Source organism: Rhinoderma darwinii, chromosome 4 (assembly GCF_050947455.1).
Source record: "Rhinoderma darwinii isolate aRhiDar2 chromosome 4, aRhiDar2.hap1, whole genome shotgun sequence".
NCBI classification, from domain to species: Eukaryota; Metazoa; Chordata; class Amphibia; order Anura; family Rhinodermatidae; genus Rhinoderma; species Rhinoderma darwinii.
Window position 1 is genome coordinate 243,510,293 of NC_134690.1, and position 21,734 is coordinate 243,532,026.

Here is a 21,734-nt window from a genome sequence, read left to right on the forward strand (position 1 = left end):
ACTGTTAAAACATAATCCGATCATGAAAGTTGGGAAGAAATGTTTCCAGTCCAGTTGTTGTTTTCCCTCAGGAATAACATTGTTCATGTTGCCTCAGTTCCTGTGAAGAAATTATTGTGGTTGTTTTATGACAGAAAAGAACCTATCGTGTTTCATAAGTGAGATATGTGTATCCTATTCCAGAATTATTTTGCTTAGTTCTTTAGATTCATTTTTAGAAACTCTGCCGGCTAATGAGCCAGATCTTTTTTTTTATTTGTTATTTATAAAGCTTTTAAACATCAATACATTTAAAGAAAAATCCATTTGTTACATCATTTCATAGTGATAAACCTCTAAGAATAGAATAAAATAATGTAAATAATAACATAATTGAAAAATAAAATAAATACATTTTAGCTAAAGCAGTTGTCCTTTTTGGACAATCCTTACTTGTTAGAAGGGTCCTTTGGCAATAAGCTGATCCCAAAGTGTCCCTCTTTTGGAACCCCCACTGATTGGCTGTAATCTTGGCAGTAAGCATTACATTTTCCCCACTGCACCACCACAGGGGAAGTAAATCATTACACAGTACCCGTTCATATCAATGGTTTGTCTGTGTAATGCTGGACAGATCCTTTGGCGCGAGAGATGCTCTTTGTAACTGCTCTCCACTCTGTCCAAGAGATGAGGACCCTTAGGACACCCCTCTATTAACTCAGAATTAGGATATATAAAAATGGGTTTTCTAAACTACTCAACCCCTTTAAATCAGGATATACCATTTGTAAGTGAGATTTTTAATTATTCCTACTAAAGGTGGAGCATGGCCGTGTATCTAACAATTGACACCGGGAATTTAAAGCAATCGTATTTCCTGGTGGGGGAAATTTGTCATGGAGATAACAGGCACTGGCAGCTACACTATAATAATTATACTGGAACTAGGAATTTACAATATAAAAATAATGATACATGATGGCAATTGTTTAAGGTGTGGGTTTTCCTCTGAAATTAAGCAGGATTTGCAATATGAGAAATCCCGGGCACACGGACGCATTGATTTCAATGGGGCCGTTCACACATGCAGGAGTTTTCACGCAGCATGAGTCCGTTGCGTGAAACTTACTGCATGTCCTATATTGGTGCGTTATCACGCTCCTATGTGCCCATTGAAGTCAATGGGTGCGTGAAATCCATGCACCGCACACGGATGCACATCCGTGTGCGGTGCGTGATTTGCGCATCAATTGAATTGAAAATATTTTTTTTTTAAAAGATGTGCTTTGCGAGTGCGTGAATAACGCATGCCACTCGCAAAGCACACTGATGCATAATGGACCAGATTCACGCACGTGAATCTAATACGCTCGTGTGAATGTAGCCTTAGAGGTACCTATTAACAGAGGAGATATCTAGTGCCACTTATTTCAGGGAAAAGCACATACTTGTTTCTCATGATGGTAGACATTCAGAACCTATCTTCCAATCCTCATAGACATTAGATTGGCAGTATACCCCACTGAAATTTAAATCAAAGGTCTATGGCCATTTCTATTAGCATTGCCATTTGCCTGATTCTTCCCGGAGATAAGCAGCATTAGAGGTATTTTACAGCCATTTGTGTCTCTCCAGTCTCATACAAATAATTTGCACATTAATTTGAGCTGCCCATGCGTTGGTCATTTAAAAGTTTTCTCTGAAAAGTTTTTTTGCCATGACAAATATTTTGTGTCATAATTCCTCAAAACAGAAGGGTGAAAGTGTACAGTGCTGTGAAAAAGTGTTTGCCCCTCACCCAATTTCTTCTATTTTTGCTCATTTTAATATAAGATAAATACAACACGAGTAAATACAAAGTGCAGCTTTTAAATGATCATTCCATTTATTGAGGCTAAAGATTTATTCAAAACTTATATCACCCATGTGAAAAAGTAAACCTAATAACGGGTTGTACCACACTTTGTAGTATCAACTGCAATCAAACATTTGCGATAACTAGCGACTAGTATTTTACATTGTAATTCGACTACATTGGAGAATTTTCGAGCATGAATTGCTTGTTTAAGATCTTGCCACAGCATCTCAAAGCTAGGACTTCGATTCGGTCACTCCAAAACCTTAATTTTGTTTCTTTTGAGCCGTTCAAAATGGAATTGCTTGTGTGCTTCAGATTATTGTCCTGCCGCAACTGTGCTTGAGCTTTAGGTCAAAAACTGACAGGTGGGTGTTCTGATAGAGAGCAGAAATTATGGTTCCATTAATTATGACAAGTTGTCCAGGTCCAGTAGAAGCAAAGCAGCTCCAGACCATCACACTACCGGCACCATGTTTGATGTTGGTATGAAGTTCTTATGGTGGATTGCGGTGTTAGCTTTACAGCAGTTGTAATGAGACCCATGACTTCCACCTTTGACTCATCAGTTCAAAGAATATTATTCCAAAAGTCTTGGGGATCATCTAGCTGTTTTTAGCAAATGCGAGACAAGCCTTTGTGTTTTTTTTGGTCTGCAGTGGTTTGCGCCTTGCAATTCTCCCATGGATTAAGTTTTTGCCCAGTATCTTTCTTATTGTGGAATCATGTACCTTGACCTTAAATGAGGCAAGTGAGGCCTGCAGTTCTTTAGCTTTCCGCTTGGGTTCTTTTATGACCTCCTGGATGAGCCTTCAAAGTGCTCTTGGTGACATTTTGGTAGGCCAGCCACTCCTGGGAAGGTTCACCACTGTTCTAAGTTTTCTCCATTTGTAGATACTGGCTCTAACTATGGTTTGCTGGCGTTCCAGATCCTTAGCAATGGCTTTGTAACCCTTTCCAGCCTGGTAGAAGCCAATGACTTTGTTTGGCATCTGTATTTGAATATTTTTAGAATGTGGCATCATGATCTGCTTTTTGAGACCTTCGAACATGATTCATGTTGCCAGACAGGTTCTATTTAAGTGATGTTTTGATTCAACTGGTCTGGCAGTAATCATGCTTGGTTGTAGCTACTGAAATAAAACCCAATTGTGAATTGAATTTGGTTAACTGATTGATTTAGTAACTAAGGGGCAATTACTTTTCACATAGTGCCATGTAGGGATAGACAATGTTTTTCCTTCAATAAATGAAATCATCATCTGAAACCTTCAAGTGTGACAAATATGCAAAAATAGAAGAAATTGACTAATATTTTTTTACTGCACTGAATCAGCAGTGTGTTAGGCTTCGTTCACATCTGCGCTAGGGCTCCGTTCCGAATTTCCATTGGAGCTTTCCATCAGAACGGAGCCTTGACAGGCACAAATGGAAACCATAGGTTTCCGTTTCCATCACCATTGATTTCAATGGTGACAGATCTGGTCCCAATGGTTTCCATTTATCTCAGTTGTGCAAGGGTTCCGTCACCTTGACGGGATGAATACGGTAGTCGACTACGCTATTGATTCCATCAAAACGCCGGAACCCTTGCACAACGGAGTCAAACGGAAACCATTGGCACCGAATCCGTCACCATTGAAATTTGGTTTCCGTTTGTGTCAATCAGGGTCTCGTTCCGACGGAAAGCTCAGACGGAACATCGGAACGGGACCCTGGCGCAGATGTGAACGAAGCCTCCGCTGCATCTTGTTTTAGTAAGGTTAATTTTGGTACTAGAAAGGCAGGAGCACTTAACAGGTGTATTAAAATATGGCATAAACAAAAGAAATGGGGACCCATAGCAAAGAGCAAACTGGGCCCCCAATTATGGTGCAGGATTTTGCCACCCAGGACAGAAGGGCCTGGTGTTTGTTTTCCGCTGCCCTTTCCATGATCCTTAAGCCAATTTCCCAACTACTTGTTTGCTAACAATGCAGATCCTTTGGAGAAGGGAGTCCTTCATTGATTTTTACTGCTTAACCCGTTAGTGACCAGCCCATAGTCTTTTTACGTCGGTCACTAACGGGCCTTATTCCGATGCCATAGACTTTTTACATCGCGGCATCGGAATAAGTAAACAGAGCAGGGAGCTCCCTGCTCTCAGCTGCCAGAGGCATATCAGTATCGATCTCACCCGTTTAACCCCTCAGATTCGGTGCTCAATAGCGAGCACCGCATCTGAGTGGTTTTGGAGAGAGGGAGGGAGCTCCCTCTCATCCCACTGACACCCGGCGATACGATCGCCGAGTGTCTGTGTCTCCAATGGCAGCCGGGGGCCTAATAATGGCCCCCAGGTCTGCCAGTAATGAATGCCTGCTAGATCATGCCGCAGGCATGACCTAGCAGATGCCTGTCCGTTTTAAACGGACAGGCAGTAATACACTGCAATACAAAAGTATTGCAGTGTATTATAAATGCGATCGGACCATCGCATAGTGAAGTCCCCTAATGGGACTAGTAAAAAAGTGAAAAAAAAAGTTTAATAAAGTTAATTAAAAAAAAATTTGAAAAGAAAATGAAAAACCCACTTTTTCCCCTTACAATCTGCTTTAGTATTAAAAAAATAAAATAAAGTTAAAAAGTTACACATATTTGGTATCGCCGCGTCCGTAACGACCCCGACTACAAATCTATTACATTACTTAACCCGCGCGGTGAGGCTGGATTCACACGAACATTGCGTTTTTGCGCGCGTGAAAAACGCAATGTTTCGGTTGCGTTGGAGTTGCGTGTGGCATCCGTTTGGGCAGCGTGATAGCGTATTTAACGCGCGTATAGCATGCGTTTTTTACGCGCGTCAAAACAACGGAGGGTGGAGTAATGGAGAGGGCAGCCTACAAAAAGACACCTTCTCCAACACCTGCTTGCTGTGAGCACATGTTCGCATCAAGATTTCACGTTACCTCACACTTTGGCCCGTGTTTGTTGTTTTTGGGTGGTTTTACAGGTAAAAAAACTACTATTGCTGCAGATGCCACTTCCTGGTTTGTAGTTGTTTTGTCTAGTCTGCTCAACTCATTTACATAGACTTAACAAGTGTTGCGTGAAAAACGCTGTGCGTACGGAGGTGCTTCCGTGTGCCCTGCGTTGTTTTCACGCACCCATTGACTTCAATGGGTGCGTGATGCGTTGAAAACGCTGAATCAACGGACATGTCGTGCCTTTTTGGCAACGGAGCAACGCTGCGCAAAAACCACGCACATGTCTGCACGGCCCCATAGACTAATATAGGTCCGGGCAACGCACGTGAAAATCACGCACGTTGCACGCGCGTATTTTACGTTCGTCTGAATAAAGCCTGAACGTCGTAAAAAAAATTAATAAAAAACGACGGAAAAATTGCTGTTTTCTGTGAATCCTGACTTTAAAAAAATGTGATTAAAAAGTGATCAAAAAGTCGCATCTACTCCAAAATGGTACCAATAAAAACTACAAGTCGTCCCGCAAAAAAAAAAGCCCTCATACAACTGCATCGGCAAAAAAATAAAAACGTTACGGCTCTTCAAATATGGAGACACAAAGACAAATAAATTTGAAAAAAAAGCGTTTTTACTGTGTAAAAGTAGTAAAACATACAAAAACTATACAAATTTGGTATCGTTGCAATCGTAACAACCCGCTGAATAAACTTATTGTGTTATTTATACTACACGGTAAACGGCGTAGATTTAGGACGCAAAAAAGAGTGGCAAAATTTCAGATTTTTTGCTATGCCCCCTCCAAAAAAAGTTAATAAAAGTTAATCAATAAATAATATGTCCCCCAAAATGGTGCTATTAAAATATACAACTTGTCCCGCAAAAAACAAGACCTTATACAGCTATGTCGACGCAAAAATAAAAACGTTATAGCTCTTGGAATGCGACGATTCAAAAACGTAAAAAATAGCTTGGTCATTAAGGTCTAAAATAGGCTGGTCATTAAGGGGTTAATAGTAAAAGGGAAGAGAGCAACCAGGACAGGTCCTCCTTGCTTGTTCCATCTATGATACCATAGGACATCGAGAAAAGGGAATGTCCCATCCGCACAAATTTTCATCACTGCTCATGTTTTTATTGTTGGATATGACCTAAAAGAGTTGTATGATATTAGGTTAAAGGGTCTGTTTTTTTTTTTCCAAAATCCTTCCACTCTTGTTCATAGGCTGTGTCTGGTATTGCAATATGCACTTAAATACCAGATACAGCCCACGGACAAGAGTGATGAAGCTCGCATAAACTGATGTCCTTGTGGTAGACCATCATTCCTGACGGTTTTCTGTTCTGCTGTTTTTTTATGTGATCTTGATAATATATATCCCGTGATCCGGGATTGTTTTTTTTTTATCTTAATTTTTAGAAAATTTACACCATCAATGTAATACTTACGTAAACTGCCCAAAAATCGGACACAGAACGCCTCCAAACATCTGCCCATTGACTTCAATGGGAAAAATGGCGTTTTGTTCCAACGGGCCGTTTTTTTACGTGGCTGTTTTGAAAAACGGCCGCGTAAGAAACCGCCCGCGAAAAAGAAGTGCATGTCACTTCTTCAGCCATTTTTGGAGCCGTTTTTCATTGACTCTATAGAAAAACAGCTCCAAAAACGGGCGTGAAAAACGTGAGTAGCTAAAAAAACGCCTGAAAATCATTAGCTGATTTCCCTTGAAAACAGCTCTGTATTTTCAGACGTTTTTTGCTAAGCGTGTGAACATGCCCTTACACATTATCAACCAATCATTTGCTTCTTCTAATTTTTTTTACCCTACATAAAATTACAATTGAATTTTGCTTGTTTACCATGGGCCACACATTTTCTGACTAGTTTATTTATATGATCTAGTAACCTATTTACGACCAACAATGATACATATACATCATAGAGGGAGGGGGGTTGTATGGAGCAGGCTCACAGGCTGAGTCCGCTCCATAGGCTGCAGATGTCAGCAGTATATTACAGCTGACACCCTGCTCTAACTGCCCAGGGTAGGAGATAATGCCGATGGTTGTCATGGCTGCTTAGGGCATTGATGAAGGTCCCAGGTCTGCCATCATTGTGCTAATATTTTTCCCCAAATGTAATGTAAAAAAATAAATAAATAAACATAATTGTTATTGCCGCGTCCGTAAAAAGTTTGAACTATTACAATATAACATTATTTAACTCACAAGGAGAAAGCCGTAAAAATAAATAAATAAAGAAGTTATTGACCCTCAGAATAAAGTTAACATGTCATTTTTACCGCAAGGTGAACACCGTAAACACAAAATTCAAAATATAATGTGGAAAGTGCTGTTTTTTTCCTTTCTACCCCACAAAATAATGTTTCAAAGTTTTCCAGTACATCATATAGTACATTAAATAGTGCCAGTAAAAACTACAACTCGTCCCGCAAAAAAAACGTTTACGTCTATCTCAATGGAAGAATAAAAAAGTTATTGCTCTTGGTAGGTGAGAAGGGAAAAATGAAAATGAAAAACTAAAAAAAAAATTATAATAATTCACCCCCCAAGCAATGAAGTTCAACAATTGCAAAATATAGGAGACACCTTATATATGTGTATGAAATATATGTGTTTATTATGCTAGCTATACGTTTTTGACAATGCGACATTATTAAAATGATAAAAATATATAGCAATATGACCAGTTTAAGGGCTCGTCCACACGCTGCGGAATTGCCACGTTTTTTCCAGCCGGAATTTCGGCTGGAAAAAATGCAGCAGAATACAGTAGCAGCATAGTGGATAAAATGTAACAAATTTCATCCACATGCTGCGTAAAATTTTTGAGCCGAAATTGACCTGCGGTGCCTATTTTTTGGACTGCAGCATGTTAATTCCTGCTGCGGAAAGTGTCCAGAATTGCTGCGTTTTTCAGAGGAGATGTCTTTATGTCCTAACATTGGGTAAAACGCATCAATTTATGCACTATTTTCTGCCGCAACAAAACGCAGAAAATGATGCGTTTTTTCCTGCAGCTGAAATCCTTTGACTTTCAACTGAATTGCTGCAAAAATTTGCTGCAAAAATTCCGTTGTGTGTGGACAAGCCCCAATAGAAGAACTACTACTCCACTGAAAATTAGGGCGTGTTGATAACTAAGAATTATTAATGCCTCTACTGGAAAGAAATCTAGTAGGTAGTTATTGTTTAAGGGCAGGCTATTGGAACCAGAACAGCAAAATGAAATATCTCTGATATGACGACTTGCAAACTTAGTAGATGGCTCCATAAATGGGTTATGTGCCTTTTCAGGGATCTGCAAAGTTGGAAAAAGCTGAAATTCTCCAGATGACGGTAGACCATTTGAAGATGCTGCAAGCTACTGGAGGTAAAGGTATGGCTTTTACTTTCTGTACTTTCTACACTGTAAATGAGCATGGCAGTCTAAGCAAACATCCCTTTGACAACTGCTGGTAGGTGGATCCAGATAAAAGGAGTCGAAATCTTTGCTAATGGTACGATTGAACTCGTGGGAAAGAACTACAGGCACAAAAGAAGCACTTGACCCTGGGCTTGTGTTTGCTTTCATAACACTGTGGGAGTAAAAGCTTCATTCACAGACAGTCCAGCCACAGATTGGTTTGGGGTTTTGCAAAGACGGCAAAAATCTCTGCACAGAGACAAAACAAACACACAAACATTGGAGAAAATAAACAGGAGCCTCGGAGGCCTACAATTGTACGACGTGTCTGCCTGGAATGGAGGAAGTGCAGGAGGCGAGCTCTATTTATTGCCCGTACATTTTTGTGGGGCACAAAAAAGAACGGAGTGATGTATGTACAGATGCACAATGGCAAAAAGGAAATGGAGAGAATCATTGTTCCTGCCATTATCACAGCATAGAAATTCACTTCCTGATGCCTTTTATACGCAAAGATTTTCTTGGTCAGTTTTCAGACATTTACGTTCTACAGGGAGGTTGCACAGTTTTGATTTCTTTTTAACTCTTTTGGTACCACTATAGTTGTAGTGATTCATTATTGTTTATGGTCCTTGAGGCCATGAGATTATTAATATCAAACTGATAAATAATCCCTATTGCTAGTGATACATTAGTGTGCTACGATGTACTAGCTAGATGTGTGTTCAACCATAACACAACATAACCATCTGTTGGTTTCCACTATCGATAGATATGGGGAGGTCTGAAGAATCCATAATTGGAAGACTAACCCAAAAAACAGGTCTTCTGTGAGAGGAGGAGGAGAAGAAGGACTTGTGTCTTCTCTAAAGCTTATCATCACTATCATGAAAATAAATTTTCTTCTAAAATTGTATTCTAACAAAATTACCCAGTTATTCTGATCAGGAGTGGCTTCGGAGATTGTATGGCTAGGTAGGCAACCGGACTGAGCAATATCCAGACTTTTATACTTCTAATGGTGAATCATGTCGGAAAGAGACAATATTGGACATTTTGGCCTATATTTAACACAAGTCTATGGCTAGCTTTACATAGAGAAAAACTGCCCTGGCTATCAGGGAGAAGATAGCATCTGGGACAAACCGCTACCTACTTTTTATTGGTGGGAATTATGTGAGGAACCAGACTTTTTTTCTTTAACCAGTTGAGTACAGTGCGGGCATAAGCTTGCTGTACAAGCGATTGGGCAGCTGAATGTCGAGTGCCCAGCAGTCAGAGACTGCCAGGGACCCTGGAGAGAAGTCTAAATTGTTTTTCACCGCTTTGTTCTTCTCTGGACTTACGTACACAGTGCTCAATTAACGCCACTGACTCTATTGGTCCCGGTGGCCATGTGGCTGGTCACATGATCGCGGGGATGCCAGTAGTAGGAGGGTGCTGCTGGGTCTGACTAGACCCAGCACGTCTTAAACAGTGACAATAGTCACTATAACAGGGCTAAAAAGTATAGTGTAAAAAAAAATAATGAAGTCCCCAAATGTCTTTTCTGACCTTTGAGGGGCAGGCCATAATAATAAAAAAAAATAAAAGTATTTAAAAATTACACAAAAAATACCCCCCAAAAAACGATCCCCCCGCCAACCCTTGTCATAACGATAGCCCTGAACCAATTACCCTAAAATAGACATGTAATATATTTACAATTTACGGTAGACAATGACAATTACAAAAAAGTCTATTTTAGGGTAAGACTATATTATTGCCATAAAAATTTATTTAAAAAGTAAAAAAGCCTAAAAATGCTAAAAAAAAAAAAAAAGCATTGCAAAAATCACATTGCTAGCCAGACAAATAAAAAAAGCTAAATGTCTAAGTGTCTGATCCTGAACCGGTTAGGGTATGTTCACATGGCCTATTTTCAGACGTAATTCGGGCGTTATACGCATCGAATTACGCCTGAAAAGACTGCTCCATTACGCCTGCAGACATCTGCCCATTGCTTGCAATGGGTATTACGATGTTCTGTTCAGACGAGGTGTAATTTTACGCATCGCTGTCAAAAGATGGCGTGTAAAAAGACGCCTACGTCAAAGAAGTGCATATCACTTCTTTGGACGTTTTTGGAGCCGTTTTTCATTGACTCCATTGAAAAACAGCTCCAATTACGTCCGTAATGGACGCCGTGAAAAACGCGAGTACTTGAAAAAACGTCTGAAATTCAGGAGCTGTTTTCGCCTCAAAACAGCTCCGTAATTTCAAACGTAATTTGTTAAGATGTGTGAACATACCGTTAAAGTGCAAAGTCCTATTCATATTTTTGAGTGGACTGAGGGTATGTTCACACGCACTGTTTTCAGATGTAATTCGGGCATTTTACGCCTCGAATTACTCCTGAAAAAACGTCTCCATTACGCCTACAAACATCTGTCCATTGCTTTCAATGGGTTTTACGATGTTCTGCACCCACGAGGTGTTATTTTACGCGTCGCTGTCAAAATACGGCACGTAAAAAGACGCCCGCGAAAAAGAAGTGCATGTCACTTCTTGGGACATTTTTGGAGCCGTTTTTCATTGACTCTATGGAAAACAGCTCCAAAAACGGCCGTTAAAAATGCAGTCAAAAACACAGCGAAAATCGCGAGTGGCTACAAAAGCGTCTGAAAATCAGGAGCTGTTTTCGCCTGAAAACAGCTCCGTATTTTCAGACGTTTTTGGTCACTACGTGTGAACATACCCTTAAGATTGTATTTACTCAGGTGGCTACAATGATGAGTTTATTGACATGACAATAATATATTATTTAATATCTTCCCTCATAGTTTACAGTATACTGGGTGACATTCATAATAGGTCCAGTGTGAAATGTGCTTAATATTCAACAATCAAGTGACATTTGGTCAGAATGCTACTAATTATATAACATGCCTGTATAATTTATGCATTTTATTCAATAGTTAGGAGATTTTGGATAATGAAAAGCTTCTTTGTTTTACTTAGGCCTTATTCAGACAAACGTCGTATACGTCTGTGTGCTGTCCGTTAAAAAAAACGGATAGCACATGGACCTATGCAATTCAATGGGTCTATTCAGACATCAGTGATTTTTCATGCAGCGTGTTTCTGTTGCGTGAAACTCACTGCATGTTCTATTCTGGTCTGTTTTGTGGACCACATCGCCCCCATTGAAGTCTATGTGTGCGTGAAAATCACAGACCGCACACAGACGTCATGTTTGTGCTGTCCGTGTTTCACGAACCAGTTGCTAAAGAAATGCTGAGAAAAAAATTCATAAAAAAAAGAATGTGCACCAACACTGACATTAAAAACTGGTGCCTAACGGAACTAAGAGGCGTTAAATACGGTCCATATTTTGCGGACGCAAAACGGACACGCTCGTCTGAATAATAGGATAGAAGGATTAATCAGATAAATGTGCAGTATATTTTATTGTTATTTTCAGGTTTGTTTCTTTTATATAGCACCAACCTATTCACTAGCCCTGTGCACAGATTTCACACAGCTCAACTATTCCTAGTGCATATCATTGCAGTATGTTGTGGACACATCTGAGGCCTAAGGGTATGTTCACACGACAGCGTCCGTAACGGCTGAAATTACGGGGATGTTTTCAGCCGTAACGGCATGTGCAGGTTCTTGAACGGCGCGTCCATTACGGACGTAATTGCCGCTGCTATTCATTGGAGTCAATGAATAACGGCTCCAATTACGGCCAAAGAAGTGACAGGTCACTTCTTTGACGCGGGCGTCTATTTACGCGCCGTCATTTGACGCCTCGTGTGAACAGACAAACGTCTGCCCATTGCTTTCAATGGGCAGATGTTTGTCAACGCTATTGAGGCGCTATTTTCGGACGTAATTCGGGGCAAAAACGCCCGAATTACGTCCGTAATTATTGCGTGTGAACATACCCTAAGAGTTAATACGGAATCGGTCCGAAAACAAGATCTATAGGGGTACACAGAGTGCTGGATTTCTGAAAGTATGACCCTATATTAGACCACCATGCATAAGGAGTAAACATGAATTAATAGATGTATACACACACATATATATATATATATATATATATATATATATATATATATATATATATAGCTTGTGAAAAGATTCTTCTACGTATTATTGTCAGTCACAAGTTTCTAAGTAATATGTGTCCATCATGTGAGCTTGTGTGCGTATGTTTATTGCGTATACTGTATATTTGTCTCATTCAATATTTGAGATGAAGGAATGCCACAGAAAGATGTTCTTAGTTTGCAGTTAAGTGACAAAACATGTCGTAGAATCTTGCAGTATAGCACTAAGCAGCAGATCATATATTCAAGTCCCCCAAACTATCCCGGCTTGAAAATCAAGTAAATATCGGCCTGGTAGAGACAGAAGAGTGCGAGCTCCCTTCATTCAGAGCCTTTAATCTTTGTGTGTGCGGATGTTTGTGAGCAAGCCAGGGAGGGACACTGTAGATCACAATTACCATGGGAAAGCTTCTCTGGAATGTCCCTACCCCACAAAACAAGACGAGAGGCACCACCATACATTTTTAGGAGCTTTGAGAACTGCTGTTCTTAATTTTTTCTGTGCTGTATTATTTCATTTCAAGCACAGTGGTGTATTATGTTACCAGACGCTATGATACATTATATTAGCACAGCACCCTTCCATAGCACAATGGTCTTCTCTCAACCCCACATCATGTTAATTGACGCAACTTGAAGTAGGACAAGATTTTTTTTTTTTTTTCGTTTTTCTGTTTGTTGTTGTTTTTATTCATTATTTATAACCTATTTTTGTCATGTCGACATAATATTGTACACTTATCTGTGCTGTTTACTCAGGGTCATTTAATAACAGGACTTGTGGAAATATTACCTGTTTTCCCATACCTAAGAGTTGTATACTTAACCCCTTGACCCACCAGGACATGCTCATACGTACTGGTGCGGGGGTTGAAGTATGAAGCAGCACTGAGCCCGCTCCATACGCTTCAGGTATCAGCTGTGTATTACAGCTCACACCTAGAACTAAAGGGCAGGAAAAGAGAACTCTGATCGTGGCGGTGTAAACACTTATATGCCGCGGTCAATAGCGACCGCGGCATCTAAGCCATTGACGGAAAACGAAAAAAATTATGGTTCTTGGAAGACGGGGAGTTAAAAGTCGAAAACCAAAAAATGACTTTGACTTTGAAGGGTTAAAATTGCAGAGAAGTAGCTGAAAGTAGTATCTTCTGATTGTTAAATATAAGCTGATTTTACCAGCTTTTGTTCAACATATTATGCAGTTAGGTCCAGAATTATTTGGACAGTGTCACAATCTTCATGATTTGGGCTCTGCACGCCACCACATTGGATCTGAAATGAAACAACTGAGATGCAATTGAAGTGAAGACTTCCAGGTTTAATTCAAGGGGTTCAACAAAAATATCCTGTGAAACGTTTAGGAATTGCAACCATTTTTCTACACAGCCGCCTTATTTCTGGGGCTCAAAAGTAATTGGACAAATTAACATTACCATAAATAAAATGTTTTTTTTAAATACTTTGAGATAATCCTTTGCAGGCAATGACTGCCTGAAGTCTGGAACCCATAGACATCACCAAGCGCTGAGTTTCCTCCTTTGTGATGCTTTGCCAGGCCTTTACTGCAGCTTTCTTCAGTTGTTGCTTGTTTGTGGGTCTTTCTGCCTTAAAGAGGCTCTGTCACCAGATTTTGCAACCCCTATCTGCTATTGCAGCAGATCGGCGCTGCAATGTAGATTACAGTAACGTTTTTATTTTTAAAAAACGAGCATTTTTGGCCAAGTTATGACCATTTTTGTAGTTATGCAAATGAGGCTTGCAAAAGTCCAAGTGGGTGTGTTTAAAAGTAAAAGTCCAAGTGGGCGTGTATTATGTGCGTACATCGGGGCGTTTTTACTACTTTTACTAGCTGGGCGTTCTGACGAGAAGTGTCATCCACTTCTCTTCAGAACGCCCAGCTTCTGCCAGATCACGCTGTGTCGTCACTCACAGGTCCTGCATCGTGTCAGACGAGCGAGGACACATCGGCACCAGAGGCTTCAGTTGATTCTGCAGCAGCATCGGCGTTAGCAGGTAAGTCGATGTAGCTACTTACCTGCAAACGCTGATGCTGCTGCAGAATCAACTGTAGCCTCTGGTGCCGATGTGTCCTCGCTCGTCTGACACGATGCAGGACCTGTGAGTGACGTCACAGCGTGATCTGGCAGAAGCTGGGCGTTCTGAAGAGAAGTGGATGATAGTTCTCGTCAGAATGCCCAGCTAGTAAAAGTAGTAAAAACGCCCCGATGTACGCACATAATACACGCCCACTTGGACTTTTACTTTTAAACACACCCACTTGGACTTTTGCAAGCCTCATTTGCATAACTACAAAAATGGTCATAACTTGGCCAAAAACGCTCGTTAAAAACTTTACTGTAATCTACATTGCAGCGCCTATCTGCTGCAATAGCAGATAGGGGTTGCAAAATCTGGTGACAGAGCCTCTTTAAGTGTTGTATTAACTGGTTGCCGACACAGGACGAGTATGCTCGTCCTGAGCGGCGAGCACTTCGCGCATTAGGACGAACATACTCATCCTGTGTGACAGCCGTCTGTGCGCGCGATCGAGAGCGGGGCAACGGCTGTAATACACAGCCACGGCCCCGCTCTGACAGCGGAGAGGAGAGAAACATCTTCTCTCCGCCGTTAACCCTTTGAACGCCGCGATTACAGCTGATCGCGGCGTTCAAAGAGGGGGGACTGCACATTGATCGCGTCACATAAAATAACTGTGATGCGATCAAAGCCCACAACTCGTATGGTCAGACAGCCCAGGGTCCATTGAAGGACCCCAGGGCTGTCTGAACATATTTCCTGTTGTTAGGGCATACTGAGGTATTCCCTAACAACTGCCTGTGTACAATCAGTACACAGGCTAATGTACTAGCATATAGATCTATGCCAGTACATTACAGTTACAAAATAAAAATAAAAATGATAAATCCCTTTATGGGATTTAAAAAAAAAGTTAAATGAATGTAAAAAAAAATTTATGAGAAATAAATAAATAAAAAGTAAGAAAAATACACAGAAACACACATTTTTTATAATACATAAACTTTTTAAAATATAAGTCCCAAAACATGAAATAATATAGACATATTTGGTATCGCCACGACAGTAACAACCTGTACAACAAATGTAGAACATTATTTATGATGATCGGTGTATGGTGTAAAAAAAAAATATTAAAACTGCAGCGGAACTGCTTTTTTTCTGTATTTCGCCAAAATAAAAATTTATAGAAATTAAACGATAATGTATTTGTACCAAAAAATAGTATCTACGGGGGCGTGGCTTGGCAGCCGAGACTGATGGCAGCTTGAACAGAGAGCTCCGGCACCGAGCGACTGACACAGCGTATAAAGCTACTTTCACTTTCTACAAACCTTCCCCCAGTGAAGCAGATTCATCCCTGATGATGACCCGTGGCAAGAGGCAGCATCAAAAGCAGGAGAAACTGGAGTTCTTCTTTGATAAAGAGCGGGGAGTGAAAGGCGCGAAATCGGGCAGGTCGCCATCTTCCTCTCACTCTGGGACATCTCCCCCGTCGTGCTCCTCGCCCAGACAAGAGCAACCGGAATCATCACAAGAGGTAGGAGCAGAGGAGGGAAACAGTAGTGCTGGCTGCTATCGACAGCATGCAGAGAGAGAGGGGAGTTTAAACTCTGAGAACAGGCACGTCCCTTCCCCCGAGCGGGCTGATGATAAAGCTCTTGCTCCTGTGCAACAGAAGCAGAAGCTCCAGGAGCAGCCGGGTTCACTATCTGAGGTGAGATCCTCCCCAGCACATGTCAATGCAACGCTGCAGAGTTTTCACACTACTGATGCACCAGCTTCTGGCACTTTACTGAGGGACATGTTGGTAGCGTTTAGTGCATCCATGCACAAAGAATTTGCACAGCTTCTTTTACCAATTCACACCACAGTTAATGAACTAGAAGTGAGAGTTGATCATGTGGAAAATAAAATGGCGGATTTTGCATCCTCTCATAATAATCTGGTCGATTCGCACAATGCTTTATCGGAAGACATAGAGCAGATCCATATGAAAATCAATGACCTGGAAGATCGCTCTAGGCGAAATAATATTAAATTTCGAGGAATCTCGGAGGAGGTGACACAGCAGGAGATACAACAGTATTTGCAATCCTTCATTAAAGCAATGATGCCTATGTGCTCCCTGAATGATGTGATTATAGATAGAGCTCACAGAATCCCCCGGCCAAAGCATCTGCCAGAGACAACGCCGAGGGATGTTCTGGCGAGAATACATTTCTTCCACATTAAGGAGTATCTTATGGATATTGCAAGGAAAACAAAAGATCTTCCAACTCCGTATCAACATGTGAAGTTATATGTGGACCTATCTGCAGCTACGCTACGCTTGAGGAGGCAACTTGCGCCCATTACGACCGTACTACGTGATCAAAAAGTGGCATATCGTTGGGGATTCCCGGTCAAAATCCTGATTCTACGCCAGGGGACTATGCATTCTATTTCATCACTGGAGGAAGGTGCTAAATTACTGCAGAGGTGGAATCTTCCAGCACCAGAGAAAAGTGGAGATAATGGAGGATCATCGACTCGTATACATCAAGAATGGCATACCGTGACACATGGAAGACGCACCAAGCATTGAACTCTGTTCGCTACTTCAAATGGTGCATTGAGAGTTCTCTGACCCTCTCGGTGTGTAACCGTGAGTGGGTACCCGTTTCTATGGATACAGCAGATGAGGCTGTATATGTTTTACCATTTTCTTTTGTTCTCCTTTGTTATTGTTTCACAGGTTTGTTTTTTTTCTTCTGGGCATTGCAGGATGTATAAAACGGAAAGATTTTGTGTACGCAGAGTAATGGGTGCGAATTCAAAGAAGGGTCTCTATTCCAACGAAGTGTACCTTTTCTTAGAGAGCATATCTAGGTACCGATTATCTTCTAAAGCTTTTTATGCAGATGTAATGATGGTAGTAATATCTGGTATTTATAGTCCTCATGGTTCTTAAATTTCTTTCTTTAAATGTCAAAGGACTGAATAGTCCTCATAAACGCTCGTATATGTGGAAAGAGGCTATCCAATCTAGGGGAGATGTATTGTGTGCGCAAGAAACGCACATCATTGCTAAGGATGCACATAGACTCAAACATTATAAGTTCCCGTGTATTATACAATCACACCACATTAAAAAACAACGAGGCGTAATGTTGGCAATTAAAGACACAGTCGCTCATAAGTCTATTGAGACAATTGTAGATCCAAATGGCAGATTTATCATACATGTCTGCAATTTGAACAACACTCTGTACACACTGGGGGTGGTGTATGCCCCTAACCAGCATCAAATCCGGTTCTTGGGTAAATTTTTTCGGAAACTTAAAAAAGTTCAACAAGGTCATTTAGTCATGTGTGGAGATTTTAATGCTATCCACGATAAGGCTCTGGACTCTACAGCGGAGCAGAGATCGGCCTCCCAACCCCTGGGCGGATTTTTACACATGAATGAGTTATATGACATATGGCGCATTCACCATGAAAATGAGAGGGATTATACATTTTTCTCCTCCGCACATGCAACCTATTCACGCATAGACATGTTTTTGATACAGAAGTCCTTGTTGCATACTGTTACTAACACTACCATTGACCTTATTAAGTGGTCAGATCATGCCTCCATATCACTTCAAATCGAAGAATCCTATGTGGCATCCAATACGTCTTTATGGCGATGTAATCCCTTCCTATTAGCCCACACGGAATATAGAACTGAGATAGAATCGGCCTTAAAAGAATACTTCCAGTTAAATGTGGGTTCAGTTACTAGCCCCTTCACAATTTGGAATGCTCATAAAGCCATAATCAGGGGAGTATTCATTAAATTAGGACACAGAGCTAAGGTAGAAAGGGAAAAAAAGATACAAGATATCATGCAGAACATCCGTACATTAGAAGATCTAAACAAATCTTCAGTATCCGCAGAACAGGTGTCACAACTTAGAGATCTACGAATACAATTGAGAGATTGTTTACTACATGAATATGAAAAATCCCTCACCAGAATTAAGGCCCAGTACTACTCACAAAATAATAAAGCAGGCAGATTACTGGCTCAACGGTTAAAGGCAAAATCATATAAGACTAGGATCCCCTTTTTATATCGAAGATCTACACAGTCCAAGATATATGACCCCCGAGATATAGCCAATGAGTTTATGGAATTTTACTCTAGTCTTTACAATTTGGATGGGTCGTCAAATTCCTCATCTGTCCCTGTGACTTCTATTAGCCAATTTCTAACAAAATTAAACCTACCTATCCTTCCTAAACGACAGCTGGAGGCCCTAAATTCCCCGATACAACTGTCGGAAATAGAAGACATTGTAAAAGCACTTCCCTTGCAGAAAGCACCAGGTCCAGATGGCCTCACAAATTGCTACTATCAAACATTTATAGATATTCTGATCCCTCATTTGCATAATACTCTAACACAGGCCTTTAAAGAGGGCTCATTTCCAAAAGAAATGCTTTCAGCTCTAATCGTAACACTTCCAAAGCCTGGGAAATCCCCAGATATCCCGCAAAACTTTAGACCAATATCGTTACTTAATACAGATCTCAAAATATATGCAAAACTTTTGGCTAACCGACTGGCACCATTAATACCCTCCCTGATAGGAGGAGATCAAGTAGGATTTGTCAAGGGCAGACAAATAACTGAGAATACCAGAAGGGTTCTGGATATATTGGACTATGTCCAGGGCTCAAAGGAAGCCTCAGTGATGGTGACACTAGATGCTGAAAAAGCGTTCGACCGAGTGCGTTGGTCATTTGCCTTCTCGGTGTTGGAGACTATGGGCATAAAAGGTGGGATATTGCAGGCTATCAAGGCGTTATACTCTGCACCTTCCGCGAGAGTGTATGTTAATGGGACACTCTCAGATAACTTTGATATTTCTAATGGGACTAGGCAGGGGTGTCCACTTTCCCCCTTGATATTCATACTATCAATAGAACCGCTAGCTCAAGCGATTAGACTGAACAAGGATATCACTGGGGTTTGCATAGGAAATAGACAACATCGCATTTCGTTGTTCGCAGATGACATCATGCTGACACTGGAACACCCGGAGAAGTCTTTAGAGACAGCACTAAACATTATTAAAGAATTTGGGACACTATCTCTTTATAAAGTTAATGAGAATAAATCTCAAATTTTACCGTTTAACATTCCTCTGGATACTCTTCAATCACTTAAATCTAAGTTTCCCATGGATTGGCAGTCACACCATGTTACCTATCTAGGTATAGCAGTTACTAACTCTATACCTGCGTTATATAAATATAATTATATCCCACTGTTAAAAACCATTGAACAAGATATGTTGCTGTACAATAAATCCGAAATATCCTGGGTGGGTCGCATAGCGGCCTTTAAAATGCTAATTCTACCAAAAATGCTGTACATATTTAGAACGGTCCCTATTAAACTACCGAGTTCCTTCTTCAATAAGGTGCAGAAACTGTTGAATACATTTATTTGGAAGCCGGGAAGACCCAGAATCGCTTCCTCGATCTTGAGTAGAGATAAAAAATGTGGAGGTCTGAGTCTACCCAATATTCAAGATTATTTTTGTGCAACTCAAGTCTCGCTCTTAAGAAACTGGTGGACAGGTGATGTCTCACAACATTGGATACATATTGAGACTTTTTGGGCACCTAGCCATAACTTGAGGGCTTTACTATTGGCTTCACTAATGCCCATAGCCATACCTACCTCTCTTCCTTACTTTCTACATACTTCCTTGCATTATTGGAAACAGTTTCATTCACGTAGTCCGAATACAACGTTTTCAATTCAGAAGGTAACACCTATCGAGACTTTCTGCATAGCCTTAAGCGATATGGATTTGAGACCCTGGAAAGAAAGAGGCATTGTATACCTCAATGATATGATGGAAGAGGCTCAATTAGCTCCATATTCCGATATAACACATAAATATGGCATCTCCCATAAAGATTTCTATAAGTATTTAAGAATAAGACACCTCCTATCTACGGGAGACTATACTCAATTAACAGCCAACGAGGAGGTGTTTCAACTATGGTCAGCCCCATCAAGTACTCCAGTCCGCCTTAGACCTATTTACTCACTCATGGGTTCAAAGTCCTTATTTCTTAAAACGTCTCCATTCCTGGCATGGGAAAAGGAATTGAAACAGGTCTTTGAAACATCCCAGTGGAAATTCTCTTTGAAATTCATCACTACTACTTTTACATGCGTCTCGCATTACGAGTCTGCTATCAAGACGGTACTGCGTTGGTATTATACGCCTGATAGGTTGAGCCATATATATCCTAATTCTTCCAATCTATGTTGGAGAGGATGTGGACATAGGGGCACACTGCTTCATATATTGTGGGCATGTCCTTATCTTCAGTCCTTGTGGGCCTCGATATTCAGAACTATTTCCCGAATATGTAAAACTAATTTGCACACATCACCGTCTCTGGCACTCCTTTTACTGGGTCTTGAGGAGATACCAAGAGAGTTTAGGGTGCTGGTTGCTCATTTTTTATTAGCTACCAAATTAGCAATAACCAGATACTGGAGGAGTACAACCATTCCGTCCATTGATGAGATTCATACTATGCTGAATGTTACGTGTGCTTATGAAAAAATGATAGCATATAAAACTCACAGATTCACAAGATTCACAGAGGAATGGAGGGGGTGGTTGCTTCTTCCTCAGAACTGTATATTTCCATGATGCTTAGGGGTTGCCTGGGAAGCTATAGGCCCAAGAGTTAAATATGTAATTACTCTATCTTAAGCATAATTTTTTGATGCAGTTGTTTGTTTTGATAAACTTTATGTGATGATGAGTATGTTATTCTTGTCCTTGCAATGCATAATTTGTACTGAAAAATTTTTCAATAAAAAACAGTGTTGATTAAAAAATAGTATCTACATAAAGTACAACTCGTCCCGCAAAAAAACAACGTCTCATACAACTATGTCGTACAAAAAATAAAAGAGTTATGAGCGTCGGGATGCAAAGAGGGGAAATGTAAAAAAATTGCTCTGTCCTCAAGGCCAAAATTGGCCGTGTCCTTAAGGGGTTAAGCAAGTGAAATGCATGCTCGATCGGGTTGAGATCGGGTGATTGACTTGGCCATTGCAGAATATTCCACTTCTTTGCCTTAAAAAACTCCTGGGCTGCTTTCGCAGTATGTTTTGGGTCATTGTCCATCTGTACTGTGAAGCGACGTCCAATCAACCTTGCTGCATTTGGTTGAATCTGAGCAGAAAGTTTATCCCTGAACACTTCAGAATTCATCCAGCTGCTTCTGTCTTCAGACACATCATCAATAAACACTAGTGACCCAGTGCCTTTGGCAGCCATGCGTGCCCATGCCATCACACTGCC

The 21,734-nt window shown here is 40.7% G+C and overlaps 1 protein-coding gene across 2 annotated transcripts in view; it reads left to right on the top strand.

Moving 5' to 3' along the window:
- Positions 1–21,734, top strand: part of HEY2 (hes related family bHLH transcription factor with YRPW motif 2) — a 38,871-nt gene that overhangs the window by 10,343 nt on the left and 6,794 nt on the right. The window contains exon 4 of one of the 2 annotated variants that reach the window (XM_075862321.1): positions 8,113–8,194. In XM_075862321.1, the coding sequence (XP_075718436.1) occupies positions 8,113–8,194 (82 nt within the window). The remainder of the gene's footprint in view (positions 1–8,112; positions 8,195–21,734) is intronic. The other variant, XM_075862322.1, reaches the window with a different exon arrangement.